The sequence below is a fragment of the Solanum pennellii genome, chromosome 2 (genome assembly GCF_001406875.1).
Source record: "Solanum pennellii chromosome 2, SPENNV200".
Taxonomy (NCBI): Eukaryota; Viridiplantae; Streptophyta; class Magnoliopsida; order Solanales; family Solanaceae; genus Solanum; species Solanum pennellii.
The window spans coordinates 11,733,883-11,760,561 of NC_028638.1; the positions used below are offsets into that span (position 1 = coordinate 11,733,883).

The following is a 26,679-nucleotide window of genomic DNA, read 5'->3' on the forward strand; positions in this document are numbered from 1 at the left end:
GATTCAAGCTTAGACAAACTCTCTTAAACATCACTTCATCCAACTATTAGGAACCACATGACTTAAAATCATGGATTAAACTTCCTCTTTCTCTTTCCACTCACCAAGGTAGATTCATTTGGAAACCCAGAATCTTGCCATATATATTCCACCATTTTCTAGCACAACCTCACAACTACCATGACAGGTAAACATACTATCTTTCCTCCTTAGAGTAAACCTACACAAGATCTTCAATCCAATCACAAGGACAACTATGAAACATTACCCACACAAGAGGGCAGCCCTCAACTCTTACAAAATTACCACATTTCTCCAACACTTCTCAAATCTATACCTTAAATTCCTACTATTGTTGCACATAGCCATGAGATAACTCATTCTTCCCCCAAAAATGACTTCATTCAACCATTATAACTCTTATCATGCTAGAAATAGATCACCATACAACTTCACATCGTACTACCTCCATTCTCTTAAATCACATATAGCAATAAATGGTATCACATCACGATCTTCCAAATCCACCTTACCATTTACTCATCTAGTCACCAAAACCACAATAAGCATCAAACTCACCATTTCCTCCATCCATCCTTTCAAAATCACCCCTTCTAAGCAATCACATCTAGAACACCACCAAACAAGGGAAATAAGAGAGATATCCTATGGAGATAAGCTCTATGGCACGGCACAAGAGTAATGAAGAAAGTGAAACTTATATCGCCTTATAGCCTCTCGCTCATGGATGTGTCTCGACTCAAACTGATGAACAAGACTCTACTAGACGTGGCTTGTAAGACTTCTGACTCTAAACTATTTCCCGAAATCTTATGCTCTGGTACCAAGTTTGTCACGACCCGCAAGTACCCCCTAGAAGAAGGGAGCACTCTTGAGTCGTCACAAGGCGTACTTGACCTTTTGGGGTCTTGTACTAGCCTCTTTAATATCGTTTATTACATAAGATATGAAAAGTAGTGCGTAATTAAACTTTTCACGATATTAATAATAAGAAACTCTTTTATAAATATCAAGAATAAGTCTCGTCGTGAAAAGCCAACTTAAATATCTTAGGATCACAGACCTTTACATTGTAAGAAAATACATAATAAGTCTTATACAAGTCTTAATGAAAAACTAAAGAAACATAGACTATGTCCTCGAAAATATGAGGACATACCGAGTCATGAGAGAGCCAACTTCCCAAGCTTTCCTTCTAAACTTCCACTTTCTTCCAACCTATACTTATAGAGTACAAAAAAGTATGGGGTTAGTACAAACATTGTACTAAGTATGGCATGATGCAAAAACACATGTAAAAGGGACATTTTAGTAGAAATAAATCCTTCAGGATATTTAAGTAAAACCTTCATGAATATGGAAGTAAAACAACATATAAATCCTCATATAGCACATAAGATAAAACTTCCATAATTTTAGCACCAAAACAGACCGTACAGTGAACTAAAGAATCTTTACAATGAACTCTTTTTCATTTCAACTTAGAACCCTTTCTCACTTCAACACACACTAAACTCATTTCGCTTGAAGTTTCCCCAAAAAAAGTTTATCCTAAGACTCACTAAGGTAAGTCCTGAAGGAACTTCTCATACAATCCCTTCAATACACACCCAAGTGATCCTCAAGACTACCAACCATACGCTTTCACAAGGGTAAAAAGCGCACACAGAACATCAAAGACACCAAGGAACATACATACATTTAAGGACTTCACATAAGAACCCTTCTCAAAGGCAACCCCCAACTTACACAGAGTGTAATGTGACAGTAGCATCCCATACTACTACTCTCATCTAGTGCTCCTTGAAGATTCCCTTAGATTAGGCACACCACATTCATCATTCATAACCTTCATTATATAAGACATAATACTTAACATGCTTTCTTGACATTAGACACTAAGTCACATAAAGTCATTTATATTACATAATGACCCATTCATTCATTCAAATAAGGACACCCCAAGACTCCCTCTAAGTTCCTACTTGTGCAATGGATAGATAGTGTCCCATACCACCACCACCCTAAGTAGTGAACCCTTTAGAATACTTAGTTCATTACATTCTTTTGTGGGGGATAACTTTAACCGACATAGACCATGAGACCTAGACATGGAATCTCGGTATTAACCCCTACCAGATGAGGGATTCCCACTTGCCTAGGGTAGGGTCATTCTTGAACCTTTACATGGATTAGTTAAGGGATAAGGAGATTGCTTCTAAGATAGACATGGAATCCCGGTATTAACCCCTACAAGATGAGGGATTCCTACTTGACTAGGGTAGGTCATTCTTGAGCCTTTACATGGATTCTCCAATAGCTACTCCTATATGGGCGCATAGTTAAGGGATAAGGAGATTGCTTCTAAGTAACTCATTTTCTACTAACGAGGAGTACTCATCTTAAGAAGTACATTGGGTACAACATCTCAACTCACGAAGTGTAACCACCCCTTCTTCAAATCCTCTCGGTTTTAAGCTTAACTCCCTCACGGAATATAAGCATTCATTACTACATGTTAAGGAATAACTATTGGACACTACATCTAAACTCACGAAGGGTATCCATCCACCAACCTAACTTAGAAACCTCTTGGGAATATTGATGTTGCTACTGAACATTTCATCTCAACTGACGAAGAGTGTTCACCCCAAAAATCCCCTTTTTCATTCTATAGGAATAGTAGAGATAGTCTAGACACTTCATCTCTACTCACGAAGAGTGTCCACCGTAAATCCCCATTCAAATTTATTAACTTCATTCATTTATTCAAAGGGTGTGTGTGAGTACATACGAGCACCTCTTTCACATAATCACCTATCTCATAACATTAACTTCTAAACATCCTTACACCCTCATTCATAATAATTCAAACACTAGCATGCTTCACATATACACATATTTTATTTAACATAATCTCTACAATACATACAATTGAACTTTCATAAAGCATATCAACATGAACATCATCATCATCGTTTCTTTACTTCACATACTATGCCTTCATGGACATAATCACAACACATATAAATACATATTCATATACTTCAAGTAAACACCTCCACCAAAGGTGGAACATACCACTCAAGCGAATTTCAAATTAAGAAATAAACAACATAACCAACTTACCGTTCATCTATGTTTTCACCACCTTTTCTCAAATTCTTGAATACATCATCATAAAATGGAATTTAAGGCAGTATCAAAACTCAATATAACATAAAGAAATACAACTCTAACATTTCCAAACATTATCAAGACATTTACACTAAACCCACTTCATAAGCCAAAAGTTGGAAATATGCATGAGCATGGGTTCATCGGGGTTTTGAAAGTAAAAACATCAACTAACACTAAAAAAACTTATTTCAATAATTAAAACGTTTTCCTACTAAGACCCATGCTTAGAGTCAAAGATAAAAGAAGTTGGAATTCGGAAACCTTTTTGAGATCTCTTTGAAATGGCTCCTTGAATGAAAGAAGGTTAAAGGATGACTACCATACCTCAATGAGAACAAACCCACGAAATTTTGATGAATAAAACGTCCACAACCTTCACCTTTAGCCCTTCCTTGAGTTCTAGATTCAATGGAGTTTGAGAGAGTTGTTTCTTGAGGGAGAGGTTTTGGATATTTGAAAATGAAGTATTGTCTAGGTCTAGGACTTTAAACCAACTTAAATACCCTAAAATAATCAGTCATGGTTCAAAAAAGACTCCGGGTAAATTTACCAAAACACCTAACATTGCCAGAATTTCCTGTAGCTTTACCGTGACCATCGACAGACCCCTACCTACGGGGCGTCATATGGTCGACGGCCCGTCCTACTGCGGAGTGGATTGGGCCTGACTCTGGTCACATGAAGGTTTAGTTCCCACCACTAAGGGTGGAGCTACGCCCCCAACGATGGGCGTCGTTCAACCTACTAGTTGTAGGTGCGGGGCGTCGATTGAGGCAGTCTTGGCAGCTTTGTTGCCAAGTCTTGGGTCCTATTCTAGGACCCCTTGTGGATCATAGGTGGAGTTTTACCCGGACTTTTAACCCCTATACATGGTCATATAGGTCCTAGGGTCCCCTCAAATCATTCTCAAACAAAACGAACACGTAAAACTTGCCAAAATATACTAAGACACACAAGCACATTCCAAGGCACATCTTTCAAACATCATGGACATTCTTGGATGTTTGACCTCCAAACATCACCAAACTTTAGAAACTACCTCAAAACATCATTATTAATCATTTTAACACATAATTAACTCATGAGACACATGTGAAACTCTAGTTTCACCTAGTTTACTTTATGGACATTACACCTTGACTTTCAACTTTTTAGCTCTTTATTTTTCATATTCTTCTTTTTCTTGTATTTTTTGCTTCACTTAGGCTTTTCGCCTAAGTGAAGGTGCACATGACCAAGGAGTGACAAGGACAAAACACTAGACTTAAGCGAAAGTGAGTTAAGGGTTTAGATAAAATGATTTATTTTAGGCTCAAAGCCTTTGGATCAACGGGAAAATTTATTTCATTTTGTTGGATTCTTTTAGTAAATTAGTGGACTTATTAGAACAAGGGCCTATGATCACTTCCTATCCTCTAGCATAGATTATCATAGAACGACTAACCGGCTGAGTTCTAGATTGAAATACACCTTTCTGAATAGTTCACCTCATCTAATTCTGTCTTGGCACAATATTACATTATCAGATTATCAGTTACCCAATTCAAGCCTAGTTTAAGGCATGCGGTCAAGTTGGTTCATTATCATTTCATACTTAGAGCCAATAATTCAACTCGTTCTAGCCTACAGATTTTAGCACACATTACAATATTAGAATTTTAGGACGGGTATCATTTTTCATTCTGACTATGCCATCGGGCTTCATTTCTCACTGATGATTCTACACATACAATGCTAACACATTTCGATTAAATAGAAATTAAAACATACTCTTACGGGAAAACACTAAAGGCAAAAAAACTCCAAAAGAGGATTATGAGTTGGATTACTCAGACTTCACCCTATCACTCATAATACATTTACCTTACCCAAACAAAATACAGCGGAATAGTCCCCATTGTACAAAAAGTAAAGAATAAAGGATCGGATGAAGAAAATTTATGGCGCAAAGCACCGAAGAACTATAACAAGGGGGTGGGTCCGGTTTTTAAGAGCCCGCTAGATCAACATGGGGTACACCATCATTAGTGTTCCCATCTATCATATCAGCACCATCACTAGTGCGTACATAATCTCTCAAAGTAACAATCGCCTATGAAGAGGGCACAGAACTCGAGTAAGTAGAAACACTCTCACGAACCCTCTACTCACACAACTTCTCATCCACTATAGAATCTCTGCTTGCCTTCTCATGTTGCTAATGCTCCCTCTTCTTCACCCTTGCAAGATAAGAAACATCAAAAGTCTTGCTAGATCGGTGCCTCTTTCCTTGGGAATGGGCGGATTGGGACTGCGGTACCTTCGCGCTGTATAGAGCCTCAACCACTGTATCATTCAATGGTGCAGTATAAGAAACCTCTGGCACATCTGTGGGTGGGAAAGGATGGAATCAAGGTCAGCCCAAAGACATTCTAACTCTGTCCGAAATGAAGAGAGATATGTGGTGAGGTCTAGTCTTGCAATGACTCTCAACTCGAACGCATCCAGGCATTTTTGAATGACCTAGACCTTCAGGTTCATCATGGTTTCCATCCTAGCCTAAGACTCTGCAATAGAGTGTTGCACCAATGGCTTCACATGTTGGAGTGGTGTCTCCATCAGAGCCTCCAATTTTTTAACTTGAGCCAAGGGCACAACAGCAGATTGTGATGATGGGTGGCTTTGGATGAGCTAGGGTCCAGGTTGGAGGCCTAAGATGGGGAAGCCGAAGAATCATTAGTGTAGGCGGAAGGGAAAGGTTCTCATCCTGGATCTTCTCTACATTATCTACTAAGTCTGCTCCAAATGGTGGCACCTCAATCCGTAGGCCACGTCGTAGGGCTGCTACGTTGGTCGCATCCCATATAAGGACAATGTAAAGGAATCTGGTAGCCTTCACCAATTTTTTACAATGCCAAATTGGTACCCCATAATCCTTGCACAATTGGAAGATCATACACGGGAAAGGTAAAGTAGAGGTTGACCCAAATACCCTCTCATAGATCTCTGTCAACAGCATGTGGGCAAAGTCGATCTCGAACCCAGCTACCAAAGTCGCAACCATCACCGCTCTATCCCAAGTAAGTGCATTATCGGCCTTAGTAGGCGATACCCAGTTCCGAACCAAAATCTAGAAGAAGTTGGTTAAAAAATTTAGGGTCGCCTTCCTAATCCCAAGCACAGTGTGATGACCCATTCTGCGCGCTCTCCATTTGCAGCGATGTAATTGGCTAGCAAAACTAGTACAACCTCCCTTTTCTCTACATTCCGCTAAAAGTCTCCACTCCTCACATTATCCTACCATTAGTTGAAATCAACGATGTTGAGTTCCCAAGTGGTGCCCGTACCATAGAGAAATCGGCTAATGGTGATTTGTTATATGTACATCGAAAAACCATGAACTAGAGTTGAAGTAAGAGGGTCTTGTGCTATGGGCTTGGACCGTTTGTTGATAGAACATTAGAGTGTGATAGCATAGGAGGCATAGAATTTCCTCACTACCTCCTCGCTATAAGTGCAAGAGATCTAGCCATCCATTCGCATTTGTGTTGATGAAAGAGTCGGTGGATGTCAAATATGGTGTGAGGATTCCCCGTAACAACTCTACGCTCCTCTGTGATAAGTCGGTCCATCATTACTTTGTCATTCAACATCTTGGCATCCGATTTGGCTCCTCCACAATAGGGGCAGGATCGGTTCGGTTGTAAGGGGATATCCCCCTGCACTATTATCCTCATTAGAAGAGGCAACCCTCTCATGTGAACTTGAGCTTGTTGCGGAGCCAAATGCAGATGCTGAAGCAGAGGCAGACTTAAAGTTAGAAGCAAACCCAACATTAGAGCTTGTTGTGGCAACGTCCTAAGCTCTCTTTGGGGCCATAGTACTTGTGGAGGAAGAATTAGTACCAATAGAAACCCATAACACACTCAATAGAATTTTAGAACAAAGAATGAACAAATCCAAAAACTGGAAAAACAAATTGGGCAATGGTTGAACTCATGACCCACATAGGGTTCTTATTGTCCGTAGATGGATCCACGGATCGTAAAGTCCCTTCCTTGGATAACAGTACTCAAACAACCAGTCTCTGATGTGAACCATAGATATTAAGAACAGTCTGTAGATCGAATTAAGGAGTGTAGTCCACTTCTATAGTTCAACACTTTACATATTTTTATATTTTGCATACCCACGGACCTGATCTACGGTCCGTAGACAGGGTCTCATTGGTCAAGTCTTCACTAGATATCAAAAATTCTTCAAGTAAACCACATATTTTTGAAAATTCAAACTATCAACCTAAGTCTAATTATTCCTTTCAACATAATTTAGGATAGTTTGTCATTCCTAGGATTCCGAATAATAAATATTGAACATGTAATGCATACAAAATTAGAAAACCCTAGGTCAAAATTTTGCATATAGACTCAATTTCACTGGTTTCAATTATTACAACAACACACAATCACATTCTAATGTCCCAGGGGTGTTTCTTACTTAGAATAAATAGAGAACACATACAATATAACACCTAAGGTCAAGATCCACTTCTTGACTTTCAAATACAACAATGTATAGAAATTCAAAATGGAAGGGAAGTTGATTACCTTTTAAGCAATGGAAGTGGGTGATGGTGTTATGATCTTAGACTTGAAACAACTTCTGACCTGCCTTTACCGCGAACCCAAACACCAAAAACTCTGAAATGGAGAATGAGAAAATTTGGGAGAGAGAAAAGTGACTAGGGAATGTGGGGGACATGATTTATGTGATCTGGAAGTGATATGTAGGGATTTATAGGATAGTAAAATTTTTAAAATGGTTTGGGAGGAGTTTTGGTAATGGGGGAAACGTTCAAAGATTCGGGGTTTTATTTAAAAAAGGTCTGGGTTGGGTGAAGCAAAACAAGGGTTTGGACTCACGAGACCCCGTCTACAGTTCATGGGTCGACCTACAGAACGTTGATGGGGTCCGTAGGTCACTTCTTACTTAGAAAATGAAAGCCTTACCTTGGGTCTATGGATACCATTCACGGTCCGTGGTTTGACCTACAAACTGTCAATAGTCTCCGTAGACCTTTGCACCAAACATTTTCTGACAGATATTGTTTTTCAACCCTGCACATGTAGCAAATGTTAGACCTTCTTTTTTTACATTTTGTGGACACTTTTAGACAAGTACCCTATATTATATCTAGACAACACTAAAACAAAATAAAATAACTATCTAACAAAATATATAAAAGCAAATTAATAAAGAATACTACTAAACCTAAAAGAAAAACCTATAGTTGACTAGATTGTATTTCTTGGGTTGCCTCTCAAGCGGCGGTTGATTTAACATCAAGGCACAATGTTGGCCTCTTGATTACTTAGACTTCATCAAATTAGTTGGCCTCAACCACTCTTGCACTTTCTCAGCATTTCCCATATCGATCTTGATCCTTTGCCCATTTACCATAAACCTTGTTCCTTCGATGATCTCAAGCTCAACTGCTCCATGTGGGAGTTCTTGCATTACTTAGAATGGCCCGGTCCACTTGTACTTGAGTTTGCCCAGAAACAAGTGCAACCTAGAGTTGAAGATAAGCACAAGATCACCATAACAAATTATCGCTTTTCAATCCATTGATCATTATACTTCTTTATCTTCTCCTTGTACAAGGCTGAACTTTCATTTGCTCTTTGGCAAAATAATTTAAGCACATTCAAATCACTGATTATCTGATCCAATGTGCCGCTCTAATCCAAATTTATCTTCTTTAGCCCCCACTTAGCCGTATGATTTCTCTACAGGCAAATGGAAACACACCCCATACATAAGTTGGTAGGGGAACATACCTATGGGAGTCTTGAATTTGGTAGTATAGGCCCATATAGCATCATCAAGCTTCCTTGACCAATCAGTTCTATTAGCATTCACAGTCTTCGCCAAAATTTGCTTGATCTCTTTGTTGGACACTTCAACTTGCGCACTAGATTGTGGATGGTAGGGAGTGGCCACATTGTGGTGGCTCATATTCCTCATGTAGCATCTTAAACAAATTATTACAAAAGTGGGAACCTCCATTGATGATAATTGCCCTAGGTGTACCAAATCTGGAGAAGATATTTTTTTCAAGAATGCAATATCACTTTTACCTTCATTGTTGGAAAGCGCAGTTGCTTTCACCAACTTTGACATATAATCAACTACAATAAGAGTATACTTCATACCTTGTGAACCCATAAATGGACCCAAAAAGGCAATGCCCATACATCAAACAACTCTATCACCGATATCAAATTCAGAGGAAGTTATTGCCTCTTTCAAATTCCTCCTTCTCTTTGGAAACATTCACACGACTTGGCAAAATCATAAGCATCTAGATGGATGGTAGGCCAGTAATACCCACACTACAAAATTGTAGTCTGAATACCACTATGATGCCCAACAAAATGCGATGAGTGACACATCTTTAGTATACTCAACATCTCAACCTCAGGCACACAACGATGAATAATCCCATCAGCACAACTAGGATACAAGTAAGGCTCTTCCCAAATGAATTTAATCAAATCATGCATAAACTTTTTCCTTTAGTGAAAAGAAAAATCTGATGGCACCAAATCACTTGCCAAGTAGTTAGCAAAGTCTGCAGACGAAGGAATCAATTCATGAAAAGCAGCCAATACATGTTCAGCTGGAAAAACATCATTAATTTCAACCCTATCACCAAGCTTGAGCATATCCTCTTCCTCCAATCTGGACAACTGATCAGCAATTTGATTTTATGTCCCCTTTTCTACCTTTCAATACAAAGTCAAACTCTTGCAACAACAACACCCATCTAATCAACCTCGTTTTGGCATCCTTTTCAGCCATCAAATACTTCAATGCACAATGGTCAGTATGAATTATGACCTTAGTACCAAGCAAGTAGGATCCAAATTTCTCCGATGCGAAAACCACCACAAGAAGCTCCTGTTTTGTCACCGTATAGTTCTTTTAAGCCATAGTTAGAGCTTTGTTGGCATAGTAAATAGGATGAATAATCTTCTCTCACCTCTTCCCCAATACCACACCAAGTGCCACTCCACTTGCGTCACACATTACTTCAAACCGTTGCCCCCACAATCTAGTGAAATAATGATAATTACGAAACTTGCTTCTCCTTCAACTCTCCAAATGCCCTCAGACAAGAATTATCAAACTCAAACTTACACTCGTTTTCGAGCAGTTTGCAAAATGGGTATGCAATTTTGGAGAAATCCTTGATGAGCCTCCTGTAGAAACCTATATGCCCATGAAAACTTCTAACACATTTAACAGAGATAGGTGGTAGAAGTTTTTCAATTACCTCAACTTTCACTCCATCAACCTCAATTCTCTTCTCCAAAATCTGATGCCAAGCCTGATCCCCTTTTTCACCATAAAATAATATTTTTTTTCCAATTGAGCACAAGATTACACTATTCACATCATTTATGAACTTCTGCTAGGTATTCCAAGCAACGATCAAAAGAGTCACCTACCGCCAAGAAATAATCGATAAATACCTCAATAGTGTCCACAACAATATTAGAAAATACAGACATCATAAAACATTGAAAGGTCGCTAGTGCATTACAAAACCAAAATAGCATTTCTCTGAAGACGAAAGTAACATAAGGGCAAGTGAAGGTGGTCTTATCTTGGTATTCTGGAGCTATAAAGATCTAATTATAACCCGAATAACCGCAAGAAAACAATAACAACTCTTACCAGCAAGTCTCTCCAATATCTGATGAATGAACGGCATAGGGAAGTGATCCTTTTCTGTCTAAGCATTTAATTTCTGAGAATCCATGCAACTCTCCATCCAGTCACGGGCCGCATCAGAACAAGCTTATTTTTTGCATTCGAAACCATAGCCATCCCTCCCTTTCTTGGGCACACACTTGACGGGAAAAACCCAACTATTATTTACAATGGCATAAATAACTCCAATATCCAACCACACTTGATGATTTCCTTTTTCACGACCTCTTGCATAGGCGAATTTAGTCTTCTCTGATGCTCAATACTAGGCTTGTGATCTGGCATGAGTTGGATTTTATGCAAACAAATTCCAAGAGGGATCCCAATAATGTCTGCAATAGTCCACTCAATAGCACTTTGAACCTCTTTAACATAAAAACCAATACTGTAACTTGTGTCATATTCAAATCTGTCGCAATGATGACCGGTAAAGTATAATCTCTCCCAAAGAATACATACCTCAAATGTGATGGTAGAGCCTTAAACTCCAATTTGAGAGCCTCCTCCAACACTGTCTTGCGGGTGGAGAGTTACGATTCTAGATGTCTAGCTCCAATCTCTTTATCTATGAAAGGAATTTGAACCTATTCATCAAAGGCTCGAATGCCATCACCCTCAAAGTTTATCATTACCGCTACTAGTGCATCAACACCCAACCTCTCTTTGATAGGCACTTCGGAACCACTCTCTTTAATATGATTCACCACTAATACTGACTCGAGCTCACTACTCTGCTTCATGGATCTAAAGATATTGAAAGTTACCTCTTCATTATTAAACGGAACTTCATCTGTCCTTTCTCCCTATCAACCAATGCGCTCCCACGGGCAAGGAATGGTTTCCCAAGGATAGTGGGAACCTCAAAATCAACCTCACATATGAGTATCACAAACTCCACATGGAAGATAAAGACTCCACTTTCACTAGTACGTCATGGAGCACACCAATGGGTTTCTTCATAGTCCTATTGGCCATGAACAAATGCATTGAAGTAAGTTTTGGATATCCTAGGCCAAACTTCTTGTAAATAAACAATGACATCATATTAATGCTCACACCAATATCATATAACACCTTATCAAAGTGCAACAACCCGATGGTACAAGGAATAATGAAGGCACCAGATTACTATTACTTCTGTATAAGGGACCTTGTAGATATCGCACTAAAGTGTTACAACTTATCATCATCTCAGAAACTCATGGCCCTTTACTTCGTCATCAAAGCTTTTGGACACTATGCATACCCAGTCATTTGGTCCAAGGCTTCTATCAACGGAACATTGATGGAAAGTTGCTTCCACATACTAATAAACCTAAGGTACTTGCTCTCTTAAACGTTCATCACTAACCTCTAAGAAAGGGGAGGTGGAGGTCTAGGCATGGGAACAACTTTATGGGTTATATTCACTTCCTTCTCAGTTGCATTCTTGGATTTTTGTAGTGCGCTGATTCGAGAACAAGCTCACTTTCGTTTCAAAGTATGAGTTGGGGTTGAGGGAAGAGAACTTCAGTAACCTCTATGACATTATCATCTTTGCTAACCTCAACTTCAATCTCAGACAGCCAAGGTGGATCAGTGGTTTGCTTACCCCCTGGAGTAGTGAATGTCATACAACGTCCATCATTTTTTGGATTTTGGATGGTGTTGCTAGGAAGTGTGCTGATACGACATAGATTCACTTAAGTAGACAATCGATTAGTTTTTTGTTCAAGTTGCTTGACCGACACTACATGGGAATAAACACTTTGACCATGACTAGACAAGTCGTTTTGCATCTCCTTCACATTCTCATTAGTCGAATCAAACCTCATCATCATTTTTTGCACCATATCCTCAACCCATGACATACTACCCCTAGCTTCCCTATTACCAAATTTCCAATTTTGACTCCTATTGTTTCCCATAGTTGTTTCGATTTTAGTTGTTGTCACGATTGTAATTCCCATCAGGGATATATTGACTTTTCGATTTTAGTTTCTATAGTTCTGTTCTTGGTTCCCTTGACCTTGGCGCCAATTATCCGAAATGGAACCTTGGGTGTTGATCAACCCCCCCCCCCCCGAGTCTGATCATTTAGTGCATAATTACCCTCTTCATAGTAGTACTCCCCAACCAGTGGTGGGGGTTTCTAGTCAAATAATTAACATTTATCTTTTCGGTACCTCCACTCACATGCTTCAAAACCAACCCACAATTTGTCCTTATCTGAGCCATCTTCTCATGTGTGTTATCAACAAATTGACTAGGTGCAGATTGAACTGCAAAAATGCTTTTCAAATGTCTGACTTCCGACTACTCCATGATTTATTATTTCGGGAAATCTTCTCCAATTTTTCAGCGATCCCTAAAAAGTGCACTAACCATATGATCCACCAATGATAGTATCAAGCATGACCTTGCAATTGTAATCTTGGCCCCTGTAGAAATACTCCTTCAGTGACTCACCATCAATACGGTGGTTTGGAACACTTTTTATGAAATCAATGAACCTATCCTACGAACTACTCAAACTCTCAAGGTAATGCAATGAAGACGTTGAGTTTATCTTTATGGTTCAGCTTCTTTGACATTGGGAAGTATGTTTCCATGAACACCTTACACAATTGATACTATGTGTGAATTGAGTTATAAGGAAGCTTAGTAAAGTATATAACTGTGTCTCCGGTCAATGATAGAGGGAAGAATCTCGACCTAATGATATCCATGTCTGAATCTAGTCGACCAACACAACCTCTTCAAACACTCCTCAATTATCCATATGCGTATGTGGATTCTCCGATGCCATACAAGGGAACAAACCCCTCGCTTTAAGCATCTACGTCAAACCGCTTGGAATCGCGAATGTATGCCCTAGGTGTAGAGGAGGTAGGACATATTTCCTTCTGATTTAGCGACATTAAATTCAACCCAATAGTAATCAGCATCCTGGGTTTTGGTGGATTCTATAACCTCAATGCATCTCCAAATAGATAACCACCTTCATGAACTTAAGCCTTTTCGTTACCCATAACCTAAGGTTGCAAGTTAACTCGTTCCTCCTGCTAATCAATAATGGGATTATTTGATTTCATAGATTGGACATTTTTTGTAGAGTTCTACTGATTCATGGATCGTATGGAATTAGTGCTTTTCCTTTACTCCGTGTACTTGGCATACACTAGAGTAGAGACATAAAGAGATCAAAAACAAAAAGTAAAATAAGGAAATATTTATTAAAGTTCAACAATGAAGTAAAATTTAATCTAAAAGCCATATTCACCGGTAGCGGCGCCAAAATTTGATATGCTCAAATTACACCTCCCTAAAGAAGTATAAGCGATCGTTTTAAGAAAAGAACCCAACTTGTAGGTTGGGGTCGATCCCACAAGGAATATGGTCTAAACTTAAACTTAAGTATCGATTATTTCCGTTTAGTCAACTACTTCTAGAAACAAGTAAGTAAAAGGGGGGTTTTATGTAACAAAAACTAATTATTGTGTAGAGAAAAAGTGAGCAAAATTCAAAATTTAGTTGTTATCAATGAGATAAAGTAACAAGTGTACATGTGTTCTCCATAAGTTCATAACACGGTAGTAATAATAATCTCTTCCTAGTGTATTGTAACGAACAGCGAGTACACCCTAGAATATAGGTCATCCTTCGAGTCGTGGCACAGCATACTCGACCTCTCGGAGGTCTTGTACAAGCCTTTTGACATCATTCATTGCATATATGTAATAAAAATAGTGTGTAATTAAAACTTTTCACACAATCGAATAGTACTTTAAAATATCTTTCATAGAAAATCATAAGGAAAGGCTAAGTCTCAAGTTTCCGTCTTAGACACACGAATATCTTGGGACACGGTCCATACATCAACAATATAGAAATAGCTAAGTCTATTACAATGTCTTTAACAAAGAAAACTAAACATAGTTATGTCCTCGAATAAATGGAGGGCATACCCCCGACTTTGATTGAATGGATACTAATGTCCAAGCTTCACTTCAAGGACTCATATTATTTGCCACCTATACCTTTAGAGTTAGACAAAATATATGGAATTAGTACATTAGAATGCAAGTATGGTGTAATGCATAAAATCATGATAAAAGGGCATTTGTATAAAACATGTTCCTTTTTGAAGAAAACTTCATAACATAAGTATAAGAACGACATTTAACACCAACTTCACATATAAGTCACACTCCACAATATAGTATCAAGATCACTTCAAAACACATAAAAATGAGAGCCTCCTACCAAAGGTTATTCAAAGGTTCACTTGAGTGAGTTATGAAGCGACCGCCCATACAACCCCTTCACACACACAAGAGTAATCCTTTAGACTACTTAAGATAAGATTATTCCTATTTCATCAATTAAACTCCCTACCTAGAATTAATCTAAGACTCACCTAAGTAAGACATGAAGAGACTGCCCATACACCATTTCCAAGCCTACCTAAGCAATCCTTAAAGCTACTCTAGATAAGTACTTGTTCATTAACATTCTTTTAATTTAAGTCACTATATTCATTAAACCATTTAAGATACATTCAACAATTAAGGACTTTCACATAATGGTCTTGGAGAAGACCTAGGGAACCTACACACTAGCACCTTTAAAGGCTACTCGTGTAATGTCTAGATAGTGTCTTATTCCACTACCTAAACGTTGTAGTACTTCTCTAGTACTAGAATTTATCCCACATGATGAGAATAGGCAATAACCAACATAGACCATACTAGCTAGGCATAGAATCCGGAGTCTACCTTATACCGGTGGAGGGTGTTCCACTTGCTAATGGTAGAACTAGGACACATCCCATTTAGGCACATGGTTAAGGAATATCAAGCGTTTCTTTATAATAAAGTCTTATATTAAGTAGAGTCACTCCCCTACCATACTCATTAGGTGCTAGCCTTTGTTCTCATACAGTAATTCAATCAAGGGCATATGAAGAGGTGCCATATAGTAGTCATAACCAAATCATAATACACCTTACAAAAGAGGGTCCACAAGGGCCGCCATACAATGGTTACTAAGATAGCTCAATGACTTTCCTAAGGATAATTTCATGTCGTTCTAGCCAACCAATCCTAAGTTCATCATTCACATAAGAAGGATTTCATTACGACTTTCAACTTCAAGGATATCATAACCTTCTATCTAGGTTTAAGGTTCCACATAAATGACTCTCTTAACTTTGTTCAAGGTCATATTTCAGTCACATACATACATACATGACAAAAGTGCTTTATTTTACTAAGTCAAGAATCATATTCATATTCTTCATGTATCAAGTAGAGGGACATAGGTCTACCATAGCAAGACACACACATACTTCATCTTATCACATATAACATAACATTCAAGAAGCCAATAGGGACAACCAAGTCAACTATAAGTCAACCTATTCACTCCCATAGACCTTAACATTCTTCATCACAACACTCATATAGTCAATTAGAAAGCATCATACTTCACATCAAGTAACACACATTAAGACATCATCATAGTCTACTATCGACACACATCATCAGCTAGAAGAACTCATGCTTTGATTTCACATATACACATAAGTCATATAGACCTTCAAAATGATCATATATACAAGTTACAACATGATAATATCACAATTCATGAAAGTAATGCTGACAAGGCTACATTCTTCACAAGTATATCACATAAGCACTACCACCATAAGTGGACCATATCAAACATCACAATTGAAACACCTATACTACACAATATATAAGAGGTTAGGTCAACATACCACCATTCCAATATCAACACCTCCAATCCATAGTAGTTCAACCAATCCAATACACAAAGGCTCTTACCAATAGTCATAATCACCAATTCAAACCAATACTTAAACTATACAAAGACTCAACATAATTCAATATGAAATGGATCCAATTAGTAAAACCTATATATAATTCTAACATGCTTGTTACATAATTCAATAGCCCAAAGTAAACTACACAAGAATTCAATACAATAGAGCTAGGATCACATCATCTATAATATAGCCAAAATAAGGATTTCATGATTTGCATGGGTTCATAGAGTTTTTAACTTAGAATCATCAACCTAACACTTATTCAATCATAAATCATTGATTCAAAATGTTTTATGCAAGAACTCATGGCTAGATATCAATTTAGAAATTCATACTTTGAGAAAGTCTTGAAAAAACACTTTGAAGTTTGGCTCCTTGAAGAAACAAGAATCAAAGGATGAAAACCATATCTTGACTGATTCTTAGCCGCGAAACTGAAGAAGAATTGACGGAGAATTCAAGCTTCAAGCTCCCACCTTGCTTCAAGCTCCAATCGGGTTCTAAAGAGTTCTTCTTTGGGTTTGGGGTTTGATTTTTGAATAATGACTTGATTTGGGGTTCTAGACTTATAAAACTACTTAAAATACCCAAAAATTCCTTAAGTAACATCCCTAACCATATTTAGAACACTAGGTGAAAAAATTTTTAATTTACCCTTGCATTGGCTGAGACCCTGCAGAAAACTGTAAGTCTCCATCGACGGATCAACCTACGGGGCGTAGACCTATCGACGGGTCATGATGGCAACCATCGATTGGGTAAGAAACACATCAAATGGGATATTGATCTCCCCACTCTAAGTGTCAACCCACAAATCAATCGACGGGGCGTCGATGGACCTACAGTCCGTTGATTAGCCTCGTTGGTTGGGACTATTTTTGCCAGTCTTGACCCACAAGTTGGGTCCTCCTCGAGGACCCTTTGGTTGGTCCTTGGGGAGTTTTTCTTGGACATTTCCAACCCAAATACCCTTGTGTACATGTTAGGAACCTCTCACATCAATTTCAACCAAAAGGAACACGTAAAATATGCCAAGACACACTAAGACACACAAGCACGTTTCAAGGTAAAACTTTTGAACGTCTTGGACGTTTGACCTCTAAACACTCCCAAACTTTAGACACTGCCTCAAAACACTATTATAGATCATTTTAGGACTTCAAAACCTCATAACACACGTGTTAGGCTCTAGCTTCACCTAATTCGCTTTAGAGGTGTTACATGTATTACATGCAAAAGGATAAGTTTTGTATCTCCAATTCCTTGGTCCGAAAACTAGAGAATTTCACCCCGCACCTTGGTTCGACTACGTGTGTAAAATTTTCTAACACTTACCTTCAACTCATATTAGTCATCACATCAATGTATGACTTAGTTTTCACCCTTGCACCAATTGACAGTAGACTATTATAAAGTATCACACTAAATCGAAGCTGATAATTCTTTTTTAATTAATTACCTCTTTTGTCTGGCAAGTAGCAACAAGACGAATTCTAACGTTTGCAACCACTAAAAAGACTTCTAAATGAATGAATTATCAATGCTTGCAATAACACTATTTAAGTATCACTTAGTTACTATTTATACTTTGTTAATTACTCATGGTTCCCACAACCCTAATTGTGGATTTTGTTACCCATAATAGCAAGAACATTATTCATGTTTTTAGATGAAGGAATCATGAACATATGTAATAAATAGAAGAAATACAGAATCTCCAATTGAAATTTAAAATCAAAATCTTCAAAATAAACTTAGGAAATCAAGAATTGCTAAAGTTGCAAGTTTATCTCCCAAACCAAAAACTAGAACAAGAATAATAACGTCTAGCCCCCAAAAATGAGGTTCACATGCCCTATTTAGAAAAACAAGTCCTAATTAAAAAGGCAATGAAATAAGGAAATAAAGTTTTTTGATGCGATTTTCATCGAAAAGACTGGCCTTCGCATCGCAATCTGACCCAGGGTCCGTAGGTCCCTTCCGTGGTTTGGGACTTTAGGCAAATTTTAAAAGCTTGAAACTCTATTTCTCTGTAGCAATTGATGACTTCACCAGTACATACCGTGACTCAATCCACGATCCGTGAATTTGCTTTCGTGATCTCATACTTGGTTTCTTCAAATCAGGTACTAGAACACCTCCTCTAAATCATTTGACGAACCTATAGTATAGACCGTACGACAATTTGTCACTCCTACTCGTGGTTCCACACTTAGTCAAGAATTCCTTGATTTCCTCTCCAAACTTTTCCCATTATCTATGCCCTTGACCTACAAACCGGCAATGGACTTATGGTCTGTAGGTAATGTCCAAAGGTGTCTCTTATTGCAACATTTCTTCAGTTGTCTCCTAACTCCCACGTTCAAACTTATTTTCTGCAAACAAGATAAAAACACATTAATACCAATAAAAAATTGGCCCTAGACACACACAATTCTTAAGTGAAATTTATTAAAAATACCGTAAACTCGTGGTATATCATTAAGCTAAACTTTTAGGATTTGTTTCACTCTTGTTAGATATGTTTCAAAACTTTGTGTGAGTCATTGTAAGAACATTGGGAGAGTTAACTTTATGTATTACAGTTAAATTTTGTATTAATGAACGAGGGTTAGTATAGTGGGCAATGGATACATTGCTTATGCCAAATATTTAGCGACCCTTTCAGAAGGATACTACCATTTAAGAAAGAAACCTAATTTAACACTTGCGACATTTAAAAGAGAGTAACAAAGGGCACATTGTTATAGTCTAGTAGAGGAATCAAGTTCATAAATAAATAGTTAAAGAAGGAGAACCTTGCCCATTCACATATTATTCTGATGTAAAGTTTAAATTGCGTAAAATTTATTCGTATGGCGGAAGAACCCTTCGAGAACAATCTAAACAAATAACTTACGAGTTTTCGTGCATATTTTAACCTCTCACTTAAATATAATATAAAAGAATATCATCAACTATTGAGTACCAAAATTAGCCGGTTCATGCTTCACACAAAATTTAAAAACAGATAGTAAATCTAGTATATTATAAGGTTTGGGCTTACTCACCCCAAAAACAACAAAACATATGTCATACTTATATTACAACCTACGGTGACATGATCAAATTAGCCTTCAAATTCATGTAAATGTACAATACATAGATCATGTACAAGTCCCAATGTTTATACAAAATTTAGATGTCTATATGCAAATGTGATCTTCCTTAAGTCTCTCAAAATCTTCATCTCCAATGGCTAACTTGATGCATCCTCTCAAACATTTCCTACGATAGATTCAATTATCGCTAAGCATATAGCTTAGTGATGTAACAACTATAGGTTCGGAGTCCTCAGATTCATCAAGATACCTTTCTCAAGTCATCGCAGCACAATAGAAACATAATTAATAAATCAAGTAAACATTATAATAAGAGTATCAAGTTCGATATTTAGATATCCAAATGTTAAGAATACTCATAAAACAATTTTCCACAATATCCAATATAACAAGACTCACCCAATATATACATCATGTCGTCGCACCAAGCACAAGCAGTTATCAAGAAGGGTCGACGCCCTGTATCAAGAACGGTCAAAGCCCAATAATAAAGAAAACCAAGAACCATATTGAAAATGGCTTTCCAATTCGTACTTAAAATGGACAATTTCCATTCATAAGACATAGTCAAAATCCAGAGTTTGGAAAATGATCTGAATCAAGAGGCATGACAATAGTAACAAAGTCATAGCCACAAGAAAGACTAGGTCCCAACAAGAGTGCCAAGTGATCAAAGGAAAATGATCTGAATTAAGAGGCATGACAATAAAGTCATAGCCACAAGAAAGACTAGGTCCCAACAAGAGTGCCAAGTGATCAAATAATCCGTAAAAGTGAGAGAGTTACACAAATGTCTTTAATGTTGTAAAAGATAGCAACGCGACAATGCAAAGTGAAAAGAGGTAACCAAGATACCAAGATAAATTTTCAGATGTACCAGTAGGTAAAAAGATATAAATAAAATTTTATACACATAACTCAATTCATTAGCACAGAAACTGTCCGACACAACTTCAAGAGTTCAAACCCAAGACCAACCAGCATATCAAGGTCTTCAACTTGTATACGAGTACATACAACCTTCAAAAATAAAATTTAATAACTTATTTACTTTCTGGTAGCTCAATAATGTTGATGTAACACATGGTTATCATCACAAGTAAGCCTAGTCGGCACAAATACGACTATGCTCCCAAAACATTAATTCTGGCTAACAAAGTACTTCGTGTCGCAACTTAGATTTGAAATGGAAAACGGCAAAAATGGACATTTAATCTTCATGGAAGATGTAGGCAAATCTCTTAAGGTTGCAAATAATAAAAAATCACTACGAAATATATTTTGTACAAAATGATATAATCAAAACACTAGCGATTTATCACACGGGATTACTAATCCCGAAATCTGGACAGAACTTGTCCTATGTTGCGTCCCATATTTTGAATTCATAACAACTAAATTAAAGTTTTACATATGCATAAGAGTTGCAGGTCTACGAATTATCATTCCAAATCATATTTATTCACTGTAAACGAAGTTCTATAGAACGAGATATGCTTAAACTAGCAAACACTACCAAGCTTAGAAACATATTTCATCACTTACCAAAGAGAAGGTTGTGTCTCGAATTCCAGTCAAAAGGACAAAATTTTCCTCTTGTGATTTTGAAGAACAAACCTTTTAGATATGTTTCTAAGGTTTTAAGACTTGAGGAACGAATTCACTAAAGGAGGTGAGAAAATATATAATAGCAAAAGTGATGTTTATCACTTGTACAACTGTCCTTCAAAGGTGCTGCCCAAAAAAAAGTAGGTTGCCCAAAAAGCATACATTTATACCTATATGTATATACCTGATATTTTATATGTAATTCAAATTAAAAATTTACATAAATACCTACATATAATACCTTAAATTATGATCACAATTATTTTAAGTAAGGTTGCAAATATCACAAAATTTCAAGTTGCAAAAATGAGAATAAAACATATTATTAAGAAATGGTGTATCGACATGCGAATGTTGGTCTAGTATTTTAGGGGTGTTATAGAGAAAGTAATAGATGTATTACTTAGTGTGAGATTAAGTGTTTAATCTCAATGTTCGGGTTGTAATATATGTTTCACTTTTGCTTGAGTAGATTAGTAGAAACAGTTGAAAATCTTGTGTGACAATTTGTGGTTTTACTCTCTTAAGCAAGGAGGTTTCGCGTAAAATTTTTGTGCCTGTTTTACGTTGTGCTATTTATTTTCTGCACTTTTATTCTGTCAGAAGATCTAGCCCTGGGATAAGTGGTGGATGCATACATTTAATAAATCAAACTTTTAAGGGATAACATAAATAAACTTTTTCTAAAAGTTCGATTATGTGGGGTGTGATATCAAGAAGGGTCAAGTAATATGAAAGACACGGAGTAAGAGAGTGGAGGAAGACAATAATATACACATACATGCATAAACACACTTACTGTTTATTATATTATAATAAGGGTAAAATAGACATTGCATATGATAAAAGGGGGGAGGGGGTTTCGATTATTGTTTAAAGTTGAGAAGAGAAGTTATTTTTAAATCAAAGTTGAAGGTGAAAATGATTTTCACCCGTTTCATATATATGTTTATTGTTTAAGATTTTCGTATTAACTAGTCTCTTGATCCCTAATGAGTTGTCCTCTTTTGAATTGACATACCTATAAAGAAATTGATATAACGAATTTACCATTTTACCTCTATTAATTATGAAATAGATGAATTAAAACTTAAAATTTAAAAAGTCTTACACTTTTTAAAGTAATAAATTAAGTGTACAATAGAATTTTTTTTATATGTCAAAATGAATAAGTAATAATAACTAACAATTAATAAGTAGACAAGTAATTAGAAAATATATAACAAAATTTGGGTGGTGTTTAACCTTACCGTCAATTTGGGCAACCTCAAAAATAAATTAAATATTGGAGGTTGAGGTCAATAACATATTTGGGACTTGATTGAAACAGCTGGTCCTACAGATCAGGCATGTGAGTGAAGATGCAGTCATCTAAAATTTACGTTAAAATTTATGATTCACCACCACCACCTGTTTCTCTCTCGTGAATAGCGTTAGCTACTCAATCAATCAGTAATAAAGAGAAAAAATCTGTTTGATATTTTTTCAATTCGTTTTTGTATTTTATCGAGAGAGATCCCAATTTTCTCATTCCTCATATTCTTCACAAAAACAAACCTCTGCACTAGTGGTGGTGGAACTTCATTCGACTAAAGGTAACAATTCGACTTTTGCTCTACTTATTATCACTCTTATGTTATACCATTGTTCGATTCTTTTTAATAAGTTTAATCAGCTCAAAATTCAATCTGATTATGGTACAATTCTTCATATTTATGCCAAAACACATTTAATCTAATAGTTATATAACCATCCATATTCTTCTTTTTAAAGTGTCTGGTTCACTTCATATTATAAATGTTAAGTTTTGATTAGCCTAGGGTTTTAAAGTTGGCCCATGTATTTTATATGAGGTAATTTGACCCGACACGAAATTTAAGAAAGGAATAAGGATTTTAAAAACTTATCCAAAATGAAAGATAGAAATTGGGATAGAGGGAGGATATGCTTTATGCAAATTCAATCTCTACATTGGATACTCTGAAACCGATTGACATTTTTTGTACAACTAATTAGTTGGTTTAGCTACATTTTGAGGAGTTCACTTGGTTTTATTCAGTTTAAGATGGTGAATTCGGGGTTGAAGTCAAGGAAGGTGAGCTTCAGAATCCCATACTATACTCAGTGGGGGCAGAACGTTCTCATCTGTGGTTCAGATCGGTTGCTTGGTTCATGGAATGTGAAAAAGGGTCTATTATTGAAGCCTTCTCACCAAGGGGAAGAGCTTATATGGTCTGGAAGCATTCCAGTTCCTCCTGGATATCAAAGTGAGTACAGTTACTATGTGGTGGATGATAGAAGAAATATCCTGCGATGGGAGGTTGGAAAGAAAAGGAAACTGTTGCTTCCTGATGGATTTCAGGATGGGCAATCACTAGAACTTCATGATCTCTGGCAGGTGCTAATTTTATTGCCTCTCTTTCTCATACTGTTTTTTCTATACTAAGCATTCGTGTCCCTTGATGAACTTTGTTGTGGCTTATGAGAAAGGAAGATATGCCAGTTGTTCTGTGTTCTATTCTCATACTGTTTCGTGAATACTGCACCACCTAGGATGCGTGTTCCTTGGATGAACTTAATTATGAGAAAGGAAGGTATGTGAGTTGCTCCTAAAATTCTTTGTTGCGTCATACGACTCTTCCACTAGTATGTAGTTGTCAAAGACGTTTAGTATGAACTAAATGATGAATCAAAAGATGACAAAAGTGTCCAATTTTTTTCTCTATTTCTCATTATCCTCATGTGTACCTCTAATGTTCGTGTAGTATTCTCAATCCTTAATCCTCATTCTTTATTCATTTGGCTATTTTGCTTTAAAATTTCAAAAACAGGCATTTTCAGATACCCAGTGGTCGCTAAGTTTAATTCTCTTTGAATTGTGATTCGTGAAACAAAAAAGGATTGAAAACTTTAGGGATTCAGAAGCATTCTCCGCCCTGTTATTCTATATTCACGACCTTCTGTGATCTTCCCCTTATCACCCCGGAGAAGTTGTATTTGAAAAATTGCCCGATATATTATTTTGGGTTGTTTCCAGATTATCTTAACTTTTTCTCTTTCATAAATGTCTATCATGTATTCAGCTAAAACAGTAGTTCTAACTATTGACAGACAGAATAGAGAATCAACATCTTTTCATTTGACATTCTTCCTTTTAATGGCACCTGAAATCTTTTCCTCCATAGAAATTGCAATTTCTGTGTTGTATCGTACCAATTTAGTCAATTTAAATTCTGGTCTAGGCTTCATATTTAACAATATGTAGGAGATTACATATATTGCTTATAAATATACATCTGCAAAAATATTATACTTGCGAAATTTAAAGGAGGATATTAGTAAAACCTTTAGGACTTCCTAAATTATTTATCCAAATGACTCCACCTAAATACACTAGTTCTGTTTATTAATTCCTTAAGATTCTTGTTTTTTTTAAAACCTTATCACAAAAAAAAATAGATATTATTATTATTATTTTTAAAAATATTTTCTAAAATAAATAGAACATGGGAAGTGAATGTATATCATAAATATATGAATGAATTATTGATTGGATATGTACTGTTTACACAACAGCGATGAAAGGACAAACGGAGGTTGGTCTAAAATGGAAGTGCAGGTGTCACAGTCGTCCTTAGTAATTTCATTTCTTCTGTATCCGTGAAAAAATTGTATCTTTTGGGTGTTCTTCGGTGCTTACTTTTACTCCAGAATAACGAAGAAGAAGAGTTTATGATAGTTTTGAACTTTCTCCCCTCTGTTTCACTCATCCTTGGGACATCAGAATTTTGTAAAGGAGTAGCCATTACATACTTTTCTCCTCCTCTAGTAGAGGTAGCATAGTCTTTTAAAGGGCTGACGCGAAATGCTGTCCTTTATTAACCATTCAAATTGATCACTTTAATTTGAGAATTGTAAAGATGGGTGGTTAATGTTCCAAGTGCCACAAGCTGTGAGGCTGGTTTGGGTTTGTTAAAAAGATACTTCATCATGGTTGTCTGACGTTACACATACTTCTTCTAAAGCCTTCAGCGTTGGTTCACTTATTTAAATCCCAGTGAACTGACACAGGACTTCAATGTGGGGCATAAAACCTGTATACGAGGGGTTTTTGGTTCATTTGGAGGAGCTGCAACAGGTTATGCTGTGGAGGAATTGGGAGAGTTAAGGTAGTAAAAGCCTTGTGAAATCTGCCTGACACCAATTGTTTGTCTTGTACTGCTGTCCTGCATTACACAAGAACTATCAAGTAATATTATGGCACAATTGAAGGGACGAGTAAATGACTAACGAATGTGCCTTGCCTTAACACAACCCTTTAGAACCCCAAGTCTGATAAGAAGGTTCTCATTATCATTGATGACAAAATGGTCATTTGCTTAAATGCCAAACAGTCTTCTCACAAAATCTTTCGGATAGATTGGCAAATTGTTTGTCTCTTTATATAAGTAGAGGTAATTTGTATAAACTCGCTTTAGTCACAAAAATGGGTGTAAGAAGAAGCTATAGGCTCATCAATACTCCATTCTACAAATTTTCTTTTCTATCTTAATAATTTTATTGTTGATGCTCGTCTTGGACCTGGCTGTGCCCTTTTTGGCTGGTCAGGCTCATGCGACACCGACATCAAAGGGGAATGCTGATGTTGATGAGCTTTACTTGAGCCAAGGGTCTATCAAAAACAACCTTCCCACCTTCGCAAGGTAAGGGTAAAGCTGTGTACATGGTCTTCTTTAAAAGGCATAATACATAAATGTGCCCTTTAACTTGACTTCAAATCACATTTATGTCCTTCAACTTTGAATGTGCACAAATAGACACTTTAACTTGTATAAAGTTGAACAAATAGACACATATGTCCTACATGTCATCTTACATGTCATTTTTTGTCCTACGTGGTGTCCTACGTGTATTGTGCCATGTACAACTCATGTGTTTATTTATTTAAAAGTTGGATAGTTAAAGTGCCTGTTTGTGCATTATGAAAGTTGGTGGTCAAAGTTAAAATTTAAAGCCAAGTTTAAGGTCCATATATGTATTATGCCTCTTTAAAAATGGGGCAGCAAAAAAAAATTGATTTAAATGAAATTTCAATAGCTTTCAGTTTGTTTATTAAGCATTGAGGGTGTTAAATAGCCAACACAAAATACAAAATCTGTATAATTTGAAATTTAAAACAAC

At 36.8% G+C, this 26,679-nt stretch overlaps 1 protein-coding gene across 4 annotated transcripts; it reads left to right on the forward strand.

Moving 5' to 3' along the window:
* Positions 1-23,401: 23,401 nt before the first annotated feature.
* LOC107011256 (4-alpha-glucanotransferase DPE2-like) lies at positions 23,402-26,220 on the forward strand. 4 transcript variants are annotated; one of them, XM_015210672.2, is made up of 3 exons: positions 23,402-23,896; positions 23,993-24,092; positions 26,107-26,156. In XM_015210672.2, exons 1-3 carry the CDS (start codon positions 23,564-23,566, stop codon positions 26,139-26,141), a joined length of 468 nt encoding a protein of 155 aa, XP_015066158.1. In that variant the 5' UTR covers positions 23,402-23,563; the 3' UTR covers positions 26,142-26,156. The 4 variants fall into 4 exon arrangements, with proteins under 4 accessions (XP_015066158.1, XP_015066160.1, XP_015066159.1 ...); XM_015210674.2 differs by lacking the exon at positions 23,993-24,092 and having other exon boundaries at positions 26,107-26,220; XM_015210673.2 differs by lacking the exons at positions 23,993-24,092; positions 26,107-26,156 and adding an exon at positions 25,570-25,999.
* Positions 26,221-26,679: the final 459 nt, after the last annotated feature.